The sequence below is a fragment of the Chaetodon trifascialis genome, chromosome 21 (genome assembly GCF_039877785.1).
Source record: "Chaetodon trifascialis isolate fChaTrf1 chromosome 21, fChaTrf1.hap1, whole genome shotgun sequence".
In the NCBI taxonomy this organism is placed as follows: Eukaryota; Metazoa; Chordata; class Actinopteri; order Chaetodontiformes; family Chaetodontidae; genus Chaetodon; species Chaetodon trifascialis.
The window spans coordinates 10,802,548-10,822,670 of record NC_092076.1 but is presented as its reverse complement, the minus strand read 5'-3'; the positions used below and the strand labels follow the sequence as shown (position 1 = coordinate 10,822,670).

Genomic DNA, 20,123 nt, shown 5'->3' with positions numbered 1-20,123 from the left:
GTTCCAGGAAACTACAGTCCAAGCAGTCTTGATCTCTGGTGGCCAGTACTCTTTTGTGCTGATGAACTATGGGATAATAGCCCGATCAAATCACAATGTACAGGTTAGAGTCACTAAGATCATATGCAGTATATTGCAAAATGTGTAAATAAGTTGCCATGCTTATTTAGATGTACTAAAATGCAGTAATGGAAACGTACAAATACATTTAAACATAAAATGATTTTTATCTATGTGACATATAGGCAGGATATGACACAATCAATTCCATTCACCATTTCACCATCCCTGGATCATTTGCGTACAATGCAACAGGCAGCAACTCAAGTTTCCTCGTGACCAGCAATGTCAACGTACCTGGTCGCTGGGCTTTTCGGTTAGACGATGGATCAAGAAGCTGCATTTTCAAAGGTAATATTTTTTTGTTATTAAATATTTTTTGTATATTGTATTTTGTATGTATTTGTATTAGTATATCAATGTATTGCAGTGCTCACAAGCCCCCCCCCCTCCCCATGGTTTAAATGGTAATAGTGTTTGTGTATTAAAGTCAATGCCACTTTTCTTTTCATTTCCTTCAAAGGTGTACCCCTTGTACTTGGTGATTCATTCTGGAGTGACAGCACCTGTGCACAGAAGTGCACTTGCACCTCATATGGCCTGCAATGTAACATCCAACCCTGCTCCTTTTCCCAAATCTGCATGCCGAGTGACTTTCAGTTCTCCTGCCAGACAGTGCAAAGACGTTCGTGCACCATAAGTGGTGATCCACATTACTACACCTTTGATGGCACATTGTTTCACTTTCAAGGCACCTGCACTTATGTTCTGTCAGAGCAATGTGGTCACGAGCTGCCCTACTATCGAGTAGAGGGCAAGAATGAGCACCGGGGAAGCACTCATGTTGCCTGGACACGACTGGTTAAACTGTATGTCTATGATGAAACTATTGAGCTCGTGAAGGGGCATCCTGGTGAGGCTAAGGTTAGCAAAAAGGACTACTTCTCCAGTTACTGCAATATATTTATTCATTTAATATTTTTACAAGTATGTCATGCTTGCTGGTTTGCTTTCAGGTTAATGGAAGCTTTGCAGCCACTCCTCTGTACCTCAACAATGGCACCATCCAGATTTATCAGTCAGGTTTTTCTGTGGTTGTCAGCACTGACTTTGGCTTGGAGGTATCTTACGACACAAATCATTATGTCAGGATCAGTGTGCCTTACTCCTACCTTAATGCGACGTGTGGCCTGTGTGGAAACTTCAACAATCACCCTGAGGATGATTTTCGAACCCGTCAAGGCAAGATTGTGAGCTCTGATGTGGATTTTGCCAACAGCTGGCAAGCGTCAGGGGATGATGAGCCTGGTTGTGAGGCACAGTGCGAAGGTTTAGGATGTGCTGCCTGTACTGAGGATCAGACAGCTTTGTACAGCAATACTGTCCATTGCGGTATCCTCCAGAACAGTTCTGGACCTTTTGCTGCTTGCCATCAACAGCTTCCCCCACAGACCTTTGTGGAGAGTTGTGTGTACGATCTGTGTGTTGGAGGAGGGTACCAGCCCATTCTGTGCCAAGCCCTAAATGCATATGCAAGTCAGTGTCAACAGAAGGGTATACAGCTGCCTAGCTGGAGGAAACAAGGCTTCTGTGGTATGTCTGTCAGTCAAGCAATATGACTTCAAAATTTTATTTGAGTACAAATAAAATGAACTCGATACTGATTTTATTTGATTTTTTCTATAGAAATCCCCTGCCCATCCAACAGCCACTTTGAGTCCCAAGGCACAGGATGTCCAGCTACCTGTGTCAACCCCAATTCGCCCCACAACTGCCCTCTCCCTCCTCAAGAGAGCTGCATCTGCAATTCAGGCTACATCCTTAGTGCTGGGGTCTGTGTCCCTCATGCTGATTGTGGCTGTAGCTTTGAGGGTCGCTACTACCGCTCCGGACAAACTGTAATACTAGATGAGGACTGTGGGAGACAATGTAGCTGCAGCTATGGCTCCATGAGCTGTCACTCCCATGATTGTGGCCCACTTGAATCCTGCAGTCTGGTGGAAGGAGAAAGAGGGTGCAGACCTAACAGCTATGCAACATGCTGGACAAGGGGCCCAGGGTCATATCACACATTTGATGGAGTGGCATACCAGTATCCTGGGGCATGTCGATTGACCCTTGCCAAGGTGATGGGATTGTCTGATCACCCACACTTTGTGGTGACAGCAGAAAAAGTGCCCAGAGGTCAGCAGGGTTTTGCCCGGTTGCTCAAGTTTGAGGCAGAGGGCACACAAATCTCCATTGAAATGACAGGTAGCAGCAAAGTTCAGGTAAGTGACAAAAAATAGTGCTGAGGATGGTTTTACTAAAAATTAGAATTATTTCTGTCTTGAATGTTGCAATCTTATTGTGAGTAATGTGTAAAAGAAAACCTTTTCTCCCCCAAAAAACTGAAAATGTTGTCACCCAATCAATCTGACACTACCTTTTTGAATGGCCCTTTAGGTTGACGGTCAAATGATCAGACTACCATTCAGCTCAGCGTCCAATCGCATCCAAATCTACCACAGCAGCATTCATAGTATCATCCTTCGCACTTCCTTTGGTGTAACTGTGCAAACAGTTTGGCCTCACTTTGTGCGTGTCACTGCACCTGGCATCTACAATGGCTCACTGGGTGGACTCTGTGGTAATTACAACGGTCACCCACATGATGACTTCCGCACTCCCAATGGCCTCCTGGTCAACAGCTCTCAGGTCTTTGGCGACAGTTGGCGAGATGGCTCCCTTGCTGCACACTGTGTGGAAAGTGTGAATGATAATTCAACAACAGATTACAATTCCAGCGAGTACTGTGGCATTCTTAGCTCACCACATGGGCCGTTTAGCCAGTGTTGGGCCACGTTGGACCCATGGCTGCAAATGGATGCATGTGTGCAAATCATTAGTGCTTCGAAAAATCCAGCATCAGCACTGTGTGAGGTCCTGCGAGATTATGCGCTAATGTGTCAACAGAAGGGCATTGCACTTGAACACTGGAGGAACGCAACAGGCTGTGGTAGGCACTTTACCCTCCTTTTTATTTAAGTGACTTTGATATAAATAAATCTACTGACCTCACTGAATCAATTATTTTGTGTTACTCTAGAGCAAAACTGCCCTCTGAACAGCCATTATGAACTCTGTGGAACCACTTGTCCTTCCGCCTGCCCCAGCCTTTCCTTTCCCTTCTCCTGTGACACCACATGTCAGGAAGGTTGCCAGTGTGATGATGGTTTAGTTCTCAATGGGAACCAGTGTGTTCCACCTACATCCTGCGGATGCTATCACCAAGGACGCTATCGGCAAGGGGGTGAACAGTTCTGGGATGGTGAGGACTGTCAGAGCTCGTGTACATGTGATGGCACTGCTGGGGCAGTCTACTGTATCCCAAACTCCTGTGGTCCCCAGGAGTCCTGCCGTGTGGTGGAGGGTGAATATGGCTGCCATCCCAACCCTCATGGCACCTGCTCTGCCTCTGGAGACCCTCACTACCTTACCTTTGATGGCAAGGCCTATGACTTCCAGGGAACCTGCCGCTATGTTCTGGCGACATTGTGTAACGCCACTGGTGAACTCCATTACTTTGCAGTGGAAGCTAAGAATGAGCCATGGAATGGGTTGCCAGTTTCAATCACAACTGAAGTTTTTGTGAACGTGTGGGACTATGAAGTCCGAATGTCAAAGGAGAGCAGTGCTACGGTTGAGGTGAGCTGAACCATTAATGATATTCTTCATCTGAAGAAAAGACAAGAGGGGCTTTACAAAAAAAAGAATTTTGTGGATAGCCATATAAAAGAAATGTTGAAAAAAAAACAACTAAAACTTGTCTTTATGATATTACTGTGCGCTAATATGCTAAGCTATTACCAATATTGGTATCAATTAATAACACTGTCTTGTTCTTCCAATTTTGTTTTTCCAATGGTATAGGTAAATGGAATAACAAAAAATTTACCAGTTCTCTTGAATGGAGGTCAAGTGTCCATCTATGCAACTGGATCTCGCACATTTGTCAGTACTGACTTTGGTCTGAGTGTCACCTATGATGGATGGAGTACAGTGTCTATCTCCGTGCCTTCAAATTACAGGTTTATGTAAACTTAAAACCTAATCAGCCCTCATTAGCCTGGCTTTGTAGATATATATCTTTATCTCTCTCTCTCTCTCTCTCTCTCTCTCTCTCTCTCTCTCTCTCTCTCTCTCTCTCTCTCTCTCTCTCTTTTCTCTAATTATTACCATCAATAGTGGACAAACATGTGGGCTTTGTGGAAACTTCAATGGAAATCCAAATGATGATCTCATCACCCCATTTGGAATGGTGGTCACTGCTCCACATGAGTTTGGGACAGCTTGGAAGGTGCCAGGCAATTACACCTGCAGTGATGGCTGTGGTTCCTCCTGCCCACAATGTACCAATGATCTACCTGCCAGAGCTCAGTGTGAGGTGATTCAGGCAGCCGACGGCCCCTTGAGCTTCTGCCATGAGGAGGTGGACCCAACGCCATATTTCAATGACTGCGTGTTTGATGTTTGTGTGTCCGGAAATAATGGCCAAGATCTTCTGTGCAGAGACATTCAGGCATATGTCAGTGCCTGTCAGTCTGCTAATGTTCAAATCTACCCATGGAGACAGAACACCACCTGCAGTAAGTCAACCTGTCAATGTGCTGTTTATCCACAGCTCAGTTAATTCAAAGAAATGATCAAAGAGGTGTTTTGAAAAAAGAAAGTCTCTCATTGACATAATTTCTTCTCTCAACTATGAAGAACTTGACTGTCCAGCCAACAGCCATTATGAGCTGTGTGGTACAGACTGTGGCCACACCTGTGCCAGCAGCATTGATGCCACCTGTGAGCAGGTTTGCGCGGAGGGATGTTTCTGTGATGAAGGCTTTGCCAGGAGTGGGGCAAGCTGTGTCCCTGTGGAAAGCTGTGGCTGCCTGTATGATGGCTCCTACTATAATGTAAGAAACCTATAAATGAACAAAACACCAGATTTGTGTAACTATACCAAAACAACACTACACATTATGCACACATTATCTCATCCATTGTGTCATCTGATCTGTAAATCTGGACCAAGCATATTTAGATTAAAACCAGTGCCAAAGTCAGGCAAAATGTTAAAATTGCACTATATTTAGTGCCTTATTGTTTTGACATAGGCAAGCCATAGTCCATCACTTATGTGCTTGTGTTAAAAATAACTAAGCTGACTGCTGTAGTTTGTGATGCATCACAGGAGAATTTTACATAAATATGTGGTGTATCACATGACTATAAATGTGTGACGGGCAACATTTAATTATCCCACTCCCCTTTTCCCTCAGCAGCCTTTTCATTTATTAGTGTAGCAGAAGCTTGATTTTAAAATATTTTATGCATCTCTTTTTCTCCTATGCTGCAGGCTGGTGAGTCATTCTGGACAGAAGGTTGTTCCCAGCGATGTGAGTGCCACGCTCCCAATGATCTGCGCTGTTCTGCTGCACCTTGCAGTCCTGCACAAGTGTGCACTATCAGAAACGGCCAGCTGGGCTGTTTCGATACAATGTCAACCTGCACTGTGTGGGGGGACCCACACTACATCACTTTGGATGGGGCAGTGGCTCATTTCCAGGGAACATGCTCTTACATCATTACTGAGAGTGTGAACCACAGAACCAACGAAACCCACTTTCAGGTGGCAGCCACCAACAATCACCGTGGCAACAACCGTGTGTCCTTTGTCTCAGCAGTGGACATATACCTCTCAAATCAACCAGAGAGTGCAAACATCAGAATTGGACCCAACAGAAGAGTAACGGTAAACTGTTAACTATTTTCAAGATGAACAACTTTCTACATCTGTCAGGTGAAAACATTGAAAAACAATTGCCCTCACTTCCTGTCCGTCTGTCTCTAACCTTCAGGTGAATGCAAACGAGGTGTCTCTTCCCACCACCGTGGGAACATTAGCTCAGGTAGAAAGGCAAGGAAGATACATTGTTGTCAACGCCATTGACCTGATAGTCCAGTTTGATGGCCAGAGTACTTTACTGGTCAGAGTCGGTCAAAACCGTGACAGCAGAGTCACCGGAATGTGTGGAAACTTCAACAGTGACCCTGCAGATGACAAAGTGCTGCCCAATGGCACATTGGCGCAAAATGACAATCACTTTGGACACAGCTGGAAGGCACCCACAAGCCAGCCAGGGTGAGCTGAGATGAAAAGCAGTATGGATGATTCTATGGACGTTATTGCAGCAGACAGTAATGACAGCATGTGTCCTTTTCAGATGTGGATCCACAGATGATAAGAGTGGTGATGGATTGAGCAACTGTGTCTTTAAAGAAGAATACTCTGAGCTCTGCAGTGTCATCAGCAACACTAGCGGCCCGTTCAGTGCCTGTCACCTGTACTCTGACCCCGAGCCTTTTTTCACTTCCTGTGTCTACGATCTCTGCCTCTACACTCCAGCTAACGGCATGCTGTGCTCTGCTGTCTCAGCCTATGAGGAAACCTGCTCTGTTCTAGGGTTGAACATCCCTGAGTGGCGCTCAGCTTTGCAATGTGGTATGTTTGCACTGGGCTTATGGAGAGCCAAGATAATAAAGGAGAAAATAAATCCTTAGTTTAATCAGGCTTGTCATTTGTCCTACTTGTGGGAAAATATACTGACTGTTACTTGTTTTGTGTCGGTGTCATCACTCCACTTTGTTTCCATAGCTGAGTCAGACCCCTGTGAACAACTGAACTGCACAGAGTATGAGTGGTGTGGCGAGAAAGACGGTGTTTATGGCTGCTTCTGTGATGAGCACCACCATCGCCCCAACAATGAGAGCTATGGTGAGGGCAGCTCCTCTTAAAACACTTAACGATGCGACGCCATTACTCACAGTTGAAGCACTTCCACGACTTGGAACAGCATAAAACTCACCCAGTTAAATCATTAGTACAAAAGATTAACAACAGCCATTGAAAATATCTGGTTCTTTGATCCAAGGTGCCTAAAATTTTTAAAAGGTAAAACTCAACTATGAGTTCCAAGGTATATTTATGCAAAGAATATCCAATCACAGAGCTTAAAATTCCATCTTCAGCTTTAATTATTAGATAAGCTATAGAAAAACTACAGACACTATTTTTTTAATTATTTCTTTCTTTCATAGATTCGTCCATCACTTGTGTCAGTAGTTCAGGCATCATGTCCCTGTCGCGCTGCCAGCTCTTTGAAGCTGGCTTCCACTCTAGTTCCCTCCACCTCCAGGAGGACTCCTGCCAAGGGACTCTCCAGGATGGGCGACTGGTGTTCCAGTTTGACAATGACGACCACCTGTGTGGGACAGTTCTCAGGGTGAGTCCACTGACAGACTATTGACACACTCTGAACAACATTTTGGATAGAAAGGTACTCTGTAAGAAATATTTCAACTATAATCAACGATTTTGTTATTTCCATTTTAAGAGCAACGGAACCCACTTCATCTATGAGAACACCATCCAGGGTGATGTGGACCCCCATAACGGTCTAATCAGCCGCCAGAAGAACCTTCATCTGCGTTTCTGCTGTGAATACCCTCTGGCCCAGGCCCTGTCCATGGCTGTGGGCATCAACCCTGTAGAGAGGTGACCATAACATCTCCTTTTAAATGTTGTATTATACACCTACCATCTAAACCAACAATACTAAAACAAAGCCAGGAGTGGGAGTGTGTCCCTGTTCTGTAGGTGAAATGTGAATGTGTCAAAGATGCCCCCTAAGACTTTGTCCAGCATATCTTACGTAACTGGATTCACTGCACAACCCTTAAGTTTTAATTAACGAGTATCCTCAGCTTGGAAGTTACCAGGAACCTGGCAGGGAATTGTTCCACCTCAAGTGTATTCACATTGTGTGTTGTTTTTTGATAGCATTGTAAGGAAGAAGCTTCCATCTGGCCTTGGGCTGTATCATATGAGGATGATCCCCTACCAGGACGCTGGCTTCCGCTTCCCCCTGACCACCGACAGTAACATAGAAATGGAAATTGACCAGAGGTTTTATCTGGAGGTCCGGACAGAAGGAGTTGATGAACGGCAGATTTCTACCGTTCTGGACTCTTGTTGGGCCACACCGGTCAATATCGCCAACTACCCTGTCCGCTGGGATCTCATTACTGCACAGTAAAGGAGATATTTCAACTTCACTTTGCCTTCGCATGCTCATTTTATGTTCTTGATTGTCTGAAAAACCCATCCTCTCTTTTACAATATAAGCCTGTTAATTCACTTTATTGCCCACCTGATAACACTGTATCTTCTACAATTTTCATTGTCTTCCAGGTGTCCTAATCCATCAGATAATACAGTTGATCTGGTTCAGAACGGCATCTCCACTGTGGCCCGATTCTCATTCAGGATGTTCACCTTTACCAACTTTTCATCCGTCTACATTCACTGCCAGGTTCACCTGTGTCTTCTGAGCAATAACAACTGCTCAGCTGTAAGTACTACTGAATTTGTGTGCGTGTGTTTGTAGAAAGATTCGATAGATTATCTACAGGTGCATCAGCAGAAGCCTTTAACATTGTTTTCCTGCAGCATTGCTACCCAGGTCACTTCAGGCGATTGAAGAGGGACGTATCCTACCATGCCACTGCAGACATCTCAGTAGGACCACTCGTCCTGAGGCAGGATAACACAGGTAAAGCTCGCTTAACTTTTCACAACGTTTGTACTCTTGTCGATGACAAGCAGTTTGATTGATGCGCTTTGCATAAATGTTGGTTCTTCTCTTGCAGGCACGATGACGAAAATGAAAAATGCTTCAGGCCAGTTGACTGTTTCACTGGTGATCATGCTTGTCAGTTTGCTGACTGTCAAAACTCTGACTTAAAGAGATCAAAGAAGATGATGAACATATACATTTTACACTACAGCATATCAATCAGTCAGCAGTAGCTTAATCATGATGAACTCATTTAAGAATGATCAGTTATTTTAAGTTTTTCATTTGCAATAAGCGTTAACAATGATGATTAAAATGATTAATGAAGTAATTCATGGGTGAAATATGAATCTCAGGAAATCACTGAGCATACTGTACATTTACATTTGGGTTGTATTTCTATTTGACATGCCTCATCCATGTCTCCTTGTGTTTTGTATTTCTGGTGGGGGGCAGCAATGAGCAGAATACCGAAGTTGAACTCACTTGCCCTTTGTTGTATTCTCTGTGTATGATGTTTTGTATCCTTAATTTATTTGTGGTGCTTCTTATCATTAAATCTCAGTCTCTCTCTCTCAAAAAAAAAAAAGAAATAATCATGCATAATGAAGGTTAAAAGCATAAATAAAGTATTTGTATGTATGGAGTATGGATCTCATTTGTCCTTGCCACATATTACAGTAGATAAGGATGAACCTTTTTCTCTGGAGCACTGGGCATGATTTGCAGAGAGGAGATTTGTTGTTGTGTTCAAAATAATAGCAGTCCAACATCACTAACCAGATCAATCACTGTTTTTGGTAGAAATTATATTTCTACATGGCAAATAATCTAATAGTAGGTGTAGTAGAGTAATAGAAAACAAACATACTCAACAGTCATGACATGCATGTTGCTGATTCTGTGTAATTGAGTCATTAATTAAAAGGGGTGTGTTCAAAATAATAGCAGTGTGGAATTCAATTAGTGAGGTCATTCATTCTGAAAAAACAGGTGTCAAAGAGGTGGACTTATTTAAGGACAAAGGCAGCAAATGTTGTACAGGGTGTTCATAGTGCATTTCTCTCTGAAAATTGGAGTAAAATGGGTCGTTCCAGACATTGTTCAGAAGAACAGAGTACTTTGATTAAAAAGTTGATTGGAGATGGGAAAACATATAAAGAAGCGCAGAAAATGGTCAGCTGCTCAGCTAAAATGATCTCAAATGCTTTAAAATGGCAACCAAAACCAGAAAGGTGTGGAAGAAAACAGAAAACTACCTTTTGAATGGATCATAGAATAGCCAAAATGGCAAAGATTCAGTCATCGATCAGCTCCAGGATGATCAAAGAAGGTCTAAAGTTACCTGTGAGTACTGTAACAATTAGAAGACGCCTATATGAAGCCAAGCTATGGGCAATACATTGACCGGCTTAAAGAGAAATGGTGCAAGATTTTGTGGACTGATGAAAGCAATTTGGGTCTAGGGGCCACAGACAGTTTGTCAGACGACTGCCAGACACTGAATTCAAGCCACAGTACACTGTGAAAACAGTGAAGCATGGTGGTGCAAGCATCATGATATGGGGGTTGTTTCTCATACTATGGCCTATTTATCGCATACCAGGGGGCATGGATCAGTTTGAATACATCAAAATACTTGAAGAGGTTGCCTTATGCTGAAGAGGAGATGCCTTTGAAATGGCTGTTTCAACAAGAAAACGACCCCTAACACACCAGTAAGCAAGCAGCATCTTGGTTCCAGACAAACAAGATTAATTTATTGAGTGGCCAGCTCAATCCCCGGACCTTAATCCCTTTTCTTCACTTTCTGTAAGGTAATAGCAAATTTGATCAATCTTTCTTCATGTTTTGATTTGGAATAGAATGTGCAGTGTTCCCAATGCATTTACGTGTATGGAAATAAAAGCTATTATAAGCTATTATATTTTTAAACACACTGCTATTGTTTTGAACACAACTGTATCTACATCATGTTTTGTGCGATGAATTGAACACATTTCCTCGAGATATGCCAGACTGTCAAATTTCAAAGCCTCTATCATCCACCACATTCCAAAAATCCACCAAGCGTTCAGAAACTTCATCATGTCAGCTAGCACGGCTTTCCATGATTTTTTAGAATAAATTCAGCAGCAGCAGCAAACAGCTTGAAAGCCCCAATTGTGGCAGACAAAGCAGCATCTCAAATGCAATTGCAAGATGTACTAATGATATTGACTGTGTGTTTGATGTTTGTGCGCTGCGAAATGAGGTCCAAGATCTTCTGTGCAGGGCTATTTAGGCATGTGACGATGCCTGTCAATCTGCTAATGTTAAAATCTAACCTTAGAGACTGAACGCCATGTGCAGTAAGTCAGCCCATCAATTATATACATAATAATAAATAATAGACTTAAGACTTTAGACTGCTTCTTAATTGATCCCAATTTGGGAAATAAAATACAGGGAAACACAGGGAGCTTTTTTTTTTTTTTTTTTTTTTTTCAACCTCTGTCTAAAGTTGTGGTAGTTTTTCTTTACAACATTAGAGGGCAGCATAACATCAAATACATGTTTTACTCAAACTTATATATGCTGGTCACCTTTTTGTATTCAGTGTAATTATATCAGCTGTATCCTCTGGGCATTTGAAATGATTTTTATTAATATCAAATATTTCATTAGTAATAATAAATTAGAACAAAGATTGACATTATAAATTAAGTGATTTATATGTAAAATATTAATCCTATTGTATATATTCTCAATTAAAAATATAGTCTGGCCTGTAGATTACCTGAGGCTGATTGATGTTTTTATCTGGACTTTATACAGCTTTTTTTTTTTTTTTTTTTTTTTTTTAAGAGAAATTCCACTATGCTGTCCCAGTGTGTTCTGTCCAGGATGTAAATACAACCATGACCACAGTCCAAAGCATTAATGCAGGGTGGTTCTCATTTGACTTGAAAGAAGCTGCCAGTGACACAAGAGGTCAGATTTCTCTTTTGTGCTGAACCACCTTTGAGTTGTAGCCTGACAGAGCAGATATCTCCTGTCTCTCCTCTTTGGGAGTAAAATTCATCATTGTCAGTCAACATGTCCTCAACAGTATAGGATGAGACCTACAGTAGACATAACAACACTTACCACACACCCACAACATGTAATTTGTCATTGGTGGGCAATATGTCCAAGGCCATATGGCCCAATACACAGATTTTACACTCCACTCCTGACAATTCAGCTGAGTTATGTGCAGATGACTTAACAGATCATATTTCATACATAAGAATGTGTGTGTGCATGTATAATCTAATTAAGCAGTTTTCATGGTTAGCATCTTCTATCCCCAAATATATCAACGTGTTCATGATGGCGCTAGTGGACCAACACCCTCTTAATACAGAAATCATTGTTTGATCACACTGTGTCTCTCATGTAATGGCTTAGCTCTTCTGACGGTGTACCATTGGGAGGTTAATCCTGCGGCTTATGTGGCATTTGCAGGCTTTCTGAGTCAATGTGTGAACATGAATGAGGGACAAAAACAGAGACTCATGCACAAGAAATAATATACAGCTCACAATGGAACTGATATCTGCAAGTCATTATTTAGCAGACATCCTTTGTTGAGGGACAACCTCGCAGCAAATCTGATGTCATGTCCAGTCTTTGCAGGAAACCACGTGCCTCACCCACCTAGGATGACAAAGCAGTTTTAGTATGAAAATCAGTTGCTTTGCAGATTGCTAGAAAGTACTTTCTAGCAATCTGCTAGGAACCAAAGGAAAATTAAGTTAAAGGAAACAAGCCTCATTTTAACTAAATTGTCCTTAGTTAAAAGTTGTACAAACAGTTTGGAAAGTAATGCAAGAAGAACAAGTAAAATTTTGCAGAGAAAGGCCTGAGCTGGGCCAAGGCGATGTGTTCAAATGAGTTCCAAAAAGTATATCAGTGCAACCAGATTCGCCAGCTAGATGACTTGTGGACTTGTCGACTACTGAAAACACTTGTCAAGACAGTCAACTGTAATATAGTTTCATTTTAGATTTACTGTCATTAACGTGCAAAACATTGCTATGCTAGCCACTCTGCGAGGCTGTACTCAGTCAGCTTTGAGCTTAATGCTAATGTCAGAATGCTAACATACCCTCGGCGACAATGTTAACATGCTGATGTTTAGCAGATAATGAAATGAAAATGAAAAGTTAAGGAACTGCCAAAGTTATTCAGGAAACCTGAATTTGTGTACCAGATTACATGACACTTAATCTAATAGTTTTTAGAGGCGTGTGGCTCAAAATCAGAAAGGTCAGCTTCATGGTGGCGTCAAAGGAAGTCACTAAGATCTATTCTCAGGGAACCATGAACGAAAATTAACGGCTGAGTAGATTATAAGATTTTTTATTTAATTGAAAGTTTGTCCTCATGGTGGCACTAGATGAAAAGTCAGGGGACCACTAATGTCATTCTATCTCAATTGTTACTGAGATATTTCAGTCAGGACCAACTACACAAACATTGCCATCTCTAAAACCAGCTTGTCCAACACTGCTGTAAAGATTGGTAAACAGGGGCTAACCCTTATTTAATATTCCTCTACCCTCAAAATACAGAGGGTATGATGTATCCTCCTGACATGCATGTGCATCGCTCTCAAATGGTCTTTTCAGTCACATTTATTCTGTCCTTTTCTTTAACTCATCTATGCCATATGTAATCAAATTAACTAAATGCAGTTCCCGTAGTTTCACAGATTTTGTACCACCTTTTTGAACCCACCCACACATGTCAGACTTAACAACATCCATATGTGGCGAGTCATACATATCTTTCCCTTGTAATCTGCTGTCGTACAATCACTTTGCCGTGCTCTCCTTGATGTAGAGAGCTCCTATGACTGCCTTGAGATCAGATGACCAGAAGAAAAGAGAACAAGCTGGTGAAAACTTATATATATCTAAACACATAAATATGCTGTAATTTAAATCTTTGTGTTGATGTATCTCAACAGTCATCAATAAAGTTCATTCAATGTTAAAAGCTGATGCTCTTTTCAAGCTTTGTTTTGGTTTAAATGTCCTCTTCTGCATCAGTTTCCAACTCTGAGCCGCCTCGAACACTTGTGCCTCCGCTTCAGACCTGGACTGTTTTGAGAAGCAGGCCTGTTTCGCAATGAGGGAGTTTGTGTGGCCTCAGCAGGGAGGTTAGTGAGAGAGAGAGAATAAAGGGGAAGATGTTGAGAGAGAAGGAGAAGGCGGTGGATGGGGAAGAGAGGGAAATATGAGTGACGGCTTGTTGACTTTCACAAGATGCTGAGTGCTTAGCGGGCTAAATTGGATTCGCTCATAAATTCCCCTGTGTGGCGTGCTGGAGGGGTCAGGAACGGTCCCATCTGACATTTGACCTCTCCTATCCCCCTCATGTCAGCACGACTGACCACAATGTACTGCAGCATAATTATATCTGAACTTAAGTCAATTTATGCAAGATGGTTGGGAATTTATGTCATTGCAGTCTTGCTATGTTATCAATCATTAGCTGCTAACAGTGAGCTTTTACTGTTTTTAATATATCTGGCAGTTTCCAGAATGCTTACAAAGTACTTTTATTACTCTGTGTCATTTTGACTAAATGTACTCATTATGGTTTTGTTTTCTTGTAGTTGTGTCTCTGAAAATTACTGAAGAGCAGGAGACAGGTAATCATGGTGGAGATGAGCTGGGAAAGCACCTGTCAGTTCTTTGTTGCCTGAACAGAAATCCTTTACTAGAAACATTTTCCTTCGCGTAGATTGTTTTTCTTATTGTTCACAAGGTCTTTTGTTTTGATAGGACCTTTATTGATGTAGACATATCCGGCCATCTACTATTTCCGTCCAGAGTAATTAGATTTCCCTGGTGAATTTTATACTCCTGAGAAGGCGGGACGGTCGGGGGACTGTAGCTGCAATCCTAGAAGTCATGAAATTGACTCAGCAAACCCTGTGTGAAAAATCAGCACTTTGTAAAGTCAAATATATGTACCGTGAATTTCGTTCATGCTGTGCTCTTCATGGATTTACTGTGACATATTTACTGTCCTGAAAATTACTTCTCACAAGAGTGAAATTCATGCTTTTTAATATTGTGTATCTGGTGCACCTATAGTCTTATGTGTGTGTCTCTTTCTTGTAACACTATTATGTCCCATTAAAACTGAAATAAAACCAAAAAAATCTAATCATATCTTATCAGCCCCTCTTCCCAGCTATGGCTAAAATAGCTATTACGTTATTCGTATGTGGTCATTCTTATTCATCAATTAATTCCAGAAAAATCCATTATGATAAAGATGCCATAATTGTGAATTATGTTGTCTGTGACATGCTGTTTCCATCAGCCTTCCATTTGAAATATTAGATCAGAGGTTTACCAGAGGGCTTCCTCTTGCCATCTGGTTCTGCTGTCACCCTGCTTCCTTTAGTCGCTTAATAAGCTTCTTGGCGTTTTGCTTTTTTGTTTCTGTCCTCTTCAGAAATGTTGCTGCCAAATGGCAGAATGTGGTATATAAAATGGGCATCTCGTCCATCAAGAAGCCCCCTGGCTGCTCTCACCTGTTTCATTTTTTCCAGTCCATGCTTCATGGTGCAACTTCAGGTAGTGCGTTCTGATCACATTTAAGATTCAGGCCTCAGCTGAGCAGCCTTACCCCTGGCTGCTGGAATCTGATCACAAAATGTTGATGGGACTTTCACTGAGAACTGCAAATTGACATTTTTGGAAAAACACAATGAGAAGATCAGTGACTGTATGGTAAATATGTAGCTAGTGCTATGCAGCTAGTTAGCTTAGCTTCACATGAAGACTGGAAACAGGAAGAAAAAGCTCCATCAGGGGTAACAAATTCTGCCTACCTGCATCTCTAAAGCTCACAAAGAACATGTTAAATCCTGTTTGTTTAAAACCACAATGTAAAAATGATTAGTATTTTGCATAAACACGAATGAACAAATGTACATGTGCATTGAAAAAAACTGATATCTCATTCCCAGTTTTCAGGTCACGTGGCCAGACCAGATTACATGCACTTTTCTCTGTATTTTCAATTTACTTGAACTGCTTTTAGCTAATTTGCCTACATACTCTAATTAAGTTTATCTCAGGAATTAGAAGGCCAGAGGTTGAGGCAGTGAGTGATGGACTGAACAAAAGATAGAGACAACCCTCCTGTTTTCATTTTCCTCTGTGCCACCATATTCTCTTACCTCCGCCCTGCTCCACCCCACCACCACCATCACGACTTCACTCCCTCCAACAGTGACCATGGGCTGTTTATCGACTGGCTTCTTCTTCCTGTTGGTGGTACTAAGAGGCTGAAATTAGATCTGCATCGCTGAGGATTTGAGATAAATTGGGCAGCGGATCGGTCCTAACTGAATTTTCTCTTGTTTTCTGAGGGGGAAGAGGACAGTTCCTCATGATGCAGCAGACAGGATAACACCAGAATGACACAGACAGGGATGGGTTGAAGGTAGGACTGTTGTGTGCTGCAATTAATACACAGCAGTTGTGTATGCAGAAATTCAGAAAGCATTTGTCATTATTGACAGTCATATATGTAGTCTGAACAGCTCATTGGGGTAAGGATATTCCCACTACTGCCAAGTTAGGGGTTGTCTGTCTTTGGTCCATACCATGCAAGGCCTCCTCCTTGGGTGCATGCTATCCTCCCCTGTTGCTCCCAGGTTGGCCGGAATGGCTGTGATACACAGGGGTAATCAGCCGCTCCCATTACAACTCCCGGGGGAGGGGGGTTTGCTCCTTAGCCTCTTTGTATGGTTAGGAGTTGGGGTGTGGATCTCAGTCTTTTCACTATCCCACTTTGATCTGACTCCAGTCCCTGACAGCTGATACTGTAGGTGAACCTGACACTCAGCGCTGCCTCTGTACAAATCTGGAATGGGATGAGGAGAACGGGTTTGAGAAGAGCAGGGCTGAATGCCAGACTATCTGTTGTTTTGTGTGCCAGACAGACACAATGACCCTCTTGGTTAAACTCAGCCCAAGAGGTCACATCCCAAACTGAAGAAGAGGAATGCCCTGAGGGTAAACAAGTGCCTCTTGATGGTTTTGTCACTTTCATCTCTTCACATGGGTGCATAAAATATGGACATGATGGTGATGTGGGATTGTGTACCAGCATCGTGTAAGAAAAGGAGTCTTTTCTTTGAGGTGTGTAAATATTGTGGAAAATATACAGACAAAACCTCGCCCATCTCAGCCAATCAGACCAATTTGTAAAAGCCAGAAGAGACAAATAAGAAGCATCTCTCCCTGGAGATTTTTCATAATCCAATGACAACTTCAGTTATGTTTGATGGACAGACATACAGTCATACAGTCTGGGTCTATAAAATCTTTGTCTTAATCCGTGGAGAAGGGGAGGGTAAAGAGAATAATGGGAAATGTGGGAGAAAAACAGAATAAAAGATGATTTACTCAGACAATATATGAACCCGTATCAGGGCAGAGTAAGTCTGCTATGTTTGCTGTTCAGGATCCAGGTTTAGTTCAGATTTTTGTTATCCCTTAAAGCTGATTTACGGAATACTTACAACATACAAGAGGACATGGGGCGTTGAACAGTAACGGCAAAAAGGATGTTCGTTAAAAGAACCAAACCATTGGAATGATAAAGTGCTGCTAAGCAGTGCAGTCAACAGCAAATTAACACATTATGACTGCACTTGGAACAAAGGAAAATTTAAACCTCTTGCTTTTTATGCTTGTGCAGCTGTTTCTCTGCCCAAATTCCTGTCTGGTCAGAGCTGGCCAAGATCAACTATGACTTCTGAAAAACTCGTCTGCCACAGATAGCTGCTAAAGAAAAGGCTGTTAAATCTAAATGCACAAGAAGTTCAGAAGATTTCAGAAGACATTTGAACAACAGAGAGAGAGCTTAACATTTCCTAACTTTGTCCCAAATCTAATTTCTGCAGTTCTATTCTCAGCTGTGTTTTTCCAGTTCTCCACAGGTGCTACAGATGGGCCCCAGCAGCATTAGCTGCAAAGCTCTGCTATTGGCTGAAAGGTACTGAGCCATCAGCAATCCGAGCCTTCCTGAATTAAACTGAGAGAAAAGCCTTTTAAACAGTGGCTATCCCAAGATCCCTTGGGATACACAGGGCGTTCAAAGACATTTGTTCCCTGTATTTTTGTGTGACAAATCAGCTGTCTCTCAACCTTTCACACAGCAAGGTGTGCGTTTGTCTCTATGTGTATGTGCCTAACCAAGCTTATCAAACGTCACTGAGGAGCTTTGGGTTGGACTTACATTTTCTTAGAAACACTTAACGGCAGGCCTGCCACTCTCAATTCACAGGATTCCTAATGCAGTTTGCATACATCACAAACAGACAAGCTGCAACACATTCTGCCTCAGGTAAGCTCTAAAACTGATGTTGACCGATTGGGCCTCTGTCTGTCATCACAGACCGTGAACATACCAGAAGAATACATGGAAAGAACCTTGAAATGTACATCTCTGAGATTCTTCACCATCTTAGGTCATATTTAGGTCATTGTAACCATCACATTTTTGAGTATTTTCACATCCTATTGGTAATTTTGTTTCACTGAATGATTGCATGGTCCTCAGTTGGTTAAAAACTTTTTTCATTCTTGCATCATTAGCACATAAGCAACAGGCCAGGAGAGTTGTTTTTAACCTTCCATAAGAGAATTTGCGTCTCTAGCACAATGCTTTCTTTATTCACAGGACGCTATTAGAAAAACTCTTGTTTGACATGGTATCAGTGTCTATATAACATAAAAAAAACACAGGGTTGAAGTACCAGAACCCACGGGCTCTTTCTCTTTCTTGGATGTCTAGATAGATGTGGGAAAGGTCCATGACATACTAGCAAGCTGTATTATCTTCTGCAGTACAATAATCTGCTCCCGTGTCCTCTTCCACATTAACAGTGCAACATTACATCACTCCTTTATTTAGAGGCCATATCAATGTGACATCATGATCATCACTCTATACCTGCATTCACCACGGAGACGAGTCGCTGGGATGAAACTCAAGCCTGTATATTACATGAGATGCAGAACATCAGTGCTTGTCCTTGGCTATTCTGAAGACTAATCACATTTCATGAGGCTGAATACGGGGGCAGAGTTCCAGTTTCCTGTGTGCTCTGTGCAGAAAACACAGTCCAGTTAGCAGAGTGGACGTCTCACAAATAACACGTCTCTGTTGGTTAGCATGTTTTGTGTGGGTGGCTATGTTAATCTTAATGTTGGTGGGTGAGCCGAGGGAGGAAATCTGACTTGACTTGACCGAGACTGAGTTTTGGCCGAGACTGGATTACCAAGAGGACTAAGAACATATAAATGTGTGGTGATACAGTCAAAGAAATAACGCAGAAATTTGCTTTCTTGCTAAGAATTAGCAGAGAATACTGATACCACTCTCATGCTTGCACAGTAAATATGAATCCACCACCAGCAGTCAATTAACTTAGCTCAGCCTGAGAGGCTGATTTAAGGGTAAAAGCCGCCTGTCAGCACCTCTAAAGCTCACTAATGAACATGTGGAATCTCATTTCTCGTCTAAAAGTGTAAAAACAACACATTATGGTTTAGCGGGGAGTTATTTGCATGACTTTTCTTGGCAAAACTTGCAGGCAGCAATTTATTTCCATTTACTTTAGTGAGCCATTAAAACGACTTTGCAGAAACTTGCATGAAGTCAGAATGACTATATATCATCAATAATGCGAGACAAATGTATCTTCTGATGATAGGTGGCCACCGTGACCACAATTATAATGGCACATTGAGTTCCCCAAGATTTTCTTCAGTCAGTTGCTTTAAAGACATCATCATTAGGCACCCTCATTAAGATCCAGTGGAACGAAACCACAGGCAGCAAAAAATGTGTGTGAGGTCCTTGTTTAACCTTTATGATAGAAACACTGAAATATTTATCTGTGTTACTGGCCAAGCCTGTCCCTTCACAGAACAGTTCCTTTGTGAGTAACCTGCACCTGCAGTTACTGTAGTCAGCCAATAATTTAAGTTAAGGCCATGTGTTGTGTTTGCTGCCACGGAAGAGAAATAAAACTGTTCTTGCAATGCTATGATTGCCTCGTCCCCTTCTTCACCGCAGAGTTGTCCCAGACTTAAAGCTAGTTTAACTATGAGCCAGAACCACAGGTCCACTGTGGGCCAAATCCAGATACCTGGCAAGGCAACAGATGGAAGAATGTATAATGTCTGCAAATGAGCAACATCAACCTATAGTTTGCATACATTAGGTAGCCACATAAGCGACTGGCCAGACCAGATCAAGTGCAATAAAGGATGTATAGGCTGTAGTAGCTCCTGAAGCTAAAAGATGCTTTTTGTATTTTCCTTTTGA

The 20,123-nt window shown here is 42.0% G+C and overlaps 1 protein-coding gene across 1 annotated transcript in view; it reads left to right on the top strand.

Moving 5' to 3' along the window:
- Positions 1 to 9,176, top strand: part of LOC139350028 (IgGFc-binding protein-like) — a 31,152-nt gene extending 21,976 nt beyond the window's left edge. The window contains exons 32-51 of the mRNA XM_070991117.1: positions 8 to 103; positions 246 to 411; positions 584 to 984; positions 1,077 to 1,653; positions 1,747 to 2,330; positions 2,506 to 3,058; positions 3,149 to 3,747; positions 3,973 to 4,130; positions 4,288 to 4,688; positions 4,810 to 5,006; positions 5,450 to 5,845; positions 5,952 to 6,235; positions 6,318 to 6,595; positions 6,749 to 6,868; positions 7,192 to 7,376; positions 7,488 to 7,648; positions 7,934 to 8,185; positions 8,345 to 8,504; positions 8,603 to 8,705; positions 8,803 to 9,176. Coding sequence (XP_070847218.1) covers positions 8 to 103; positions 246 to 411; positions 584 to 984; positions 1,077 to 1,653; positions 1,747 to 2,330; positions 2,506 to 3,058; positions 3,149 to 3,747; positions 3,973 to 4,130; positions 4,288 to 4,688; positions 4,810 to 5,006; positions 5,450 to 5,845; positions 5,952 to 6,235; positions 6,318 to 6,595; positions 6,749 to 6,868; positions 7,192 to 7,376; positions 7,488 to 7,648; positions 7,934 to 8,185; positions 8,345 to 8,504; positions 8,603 to 8,705; positions 8,803 to 8,897 — 5,766 coding nt within the window. The 3' untranslated portion in view covers positions 8,898 to 9,176. The remainder of the gene's footprint in view (positions 1 to 7; positions 104 to 245; positions 412 to 583; positions 985 to 1,076; positions 1,654 to 1,746; positions 2,331 to 2,505; positions 3,059 to 3,148; positions 3,748 to 3,972; positions 4,131 to 4,287; positions 4,689 to 4,809; positions 5,007 to 5,449; positions 5,846 to 5,951; positions 6,236 to 6,317; positions 6,596 to 6,748; positions 6,869 to 7,191; positions 7,377 to 7,487; positions 7,649 to 7,933; positions 8,186 to 8,344; positions 8,505 to 8,602; positions 8,706 to 8,802) is intronic.
- Positions 9,177 to 20,123: the final 10,947 nt, after the last annotated feature.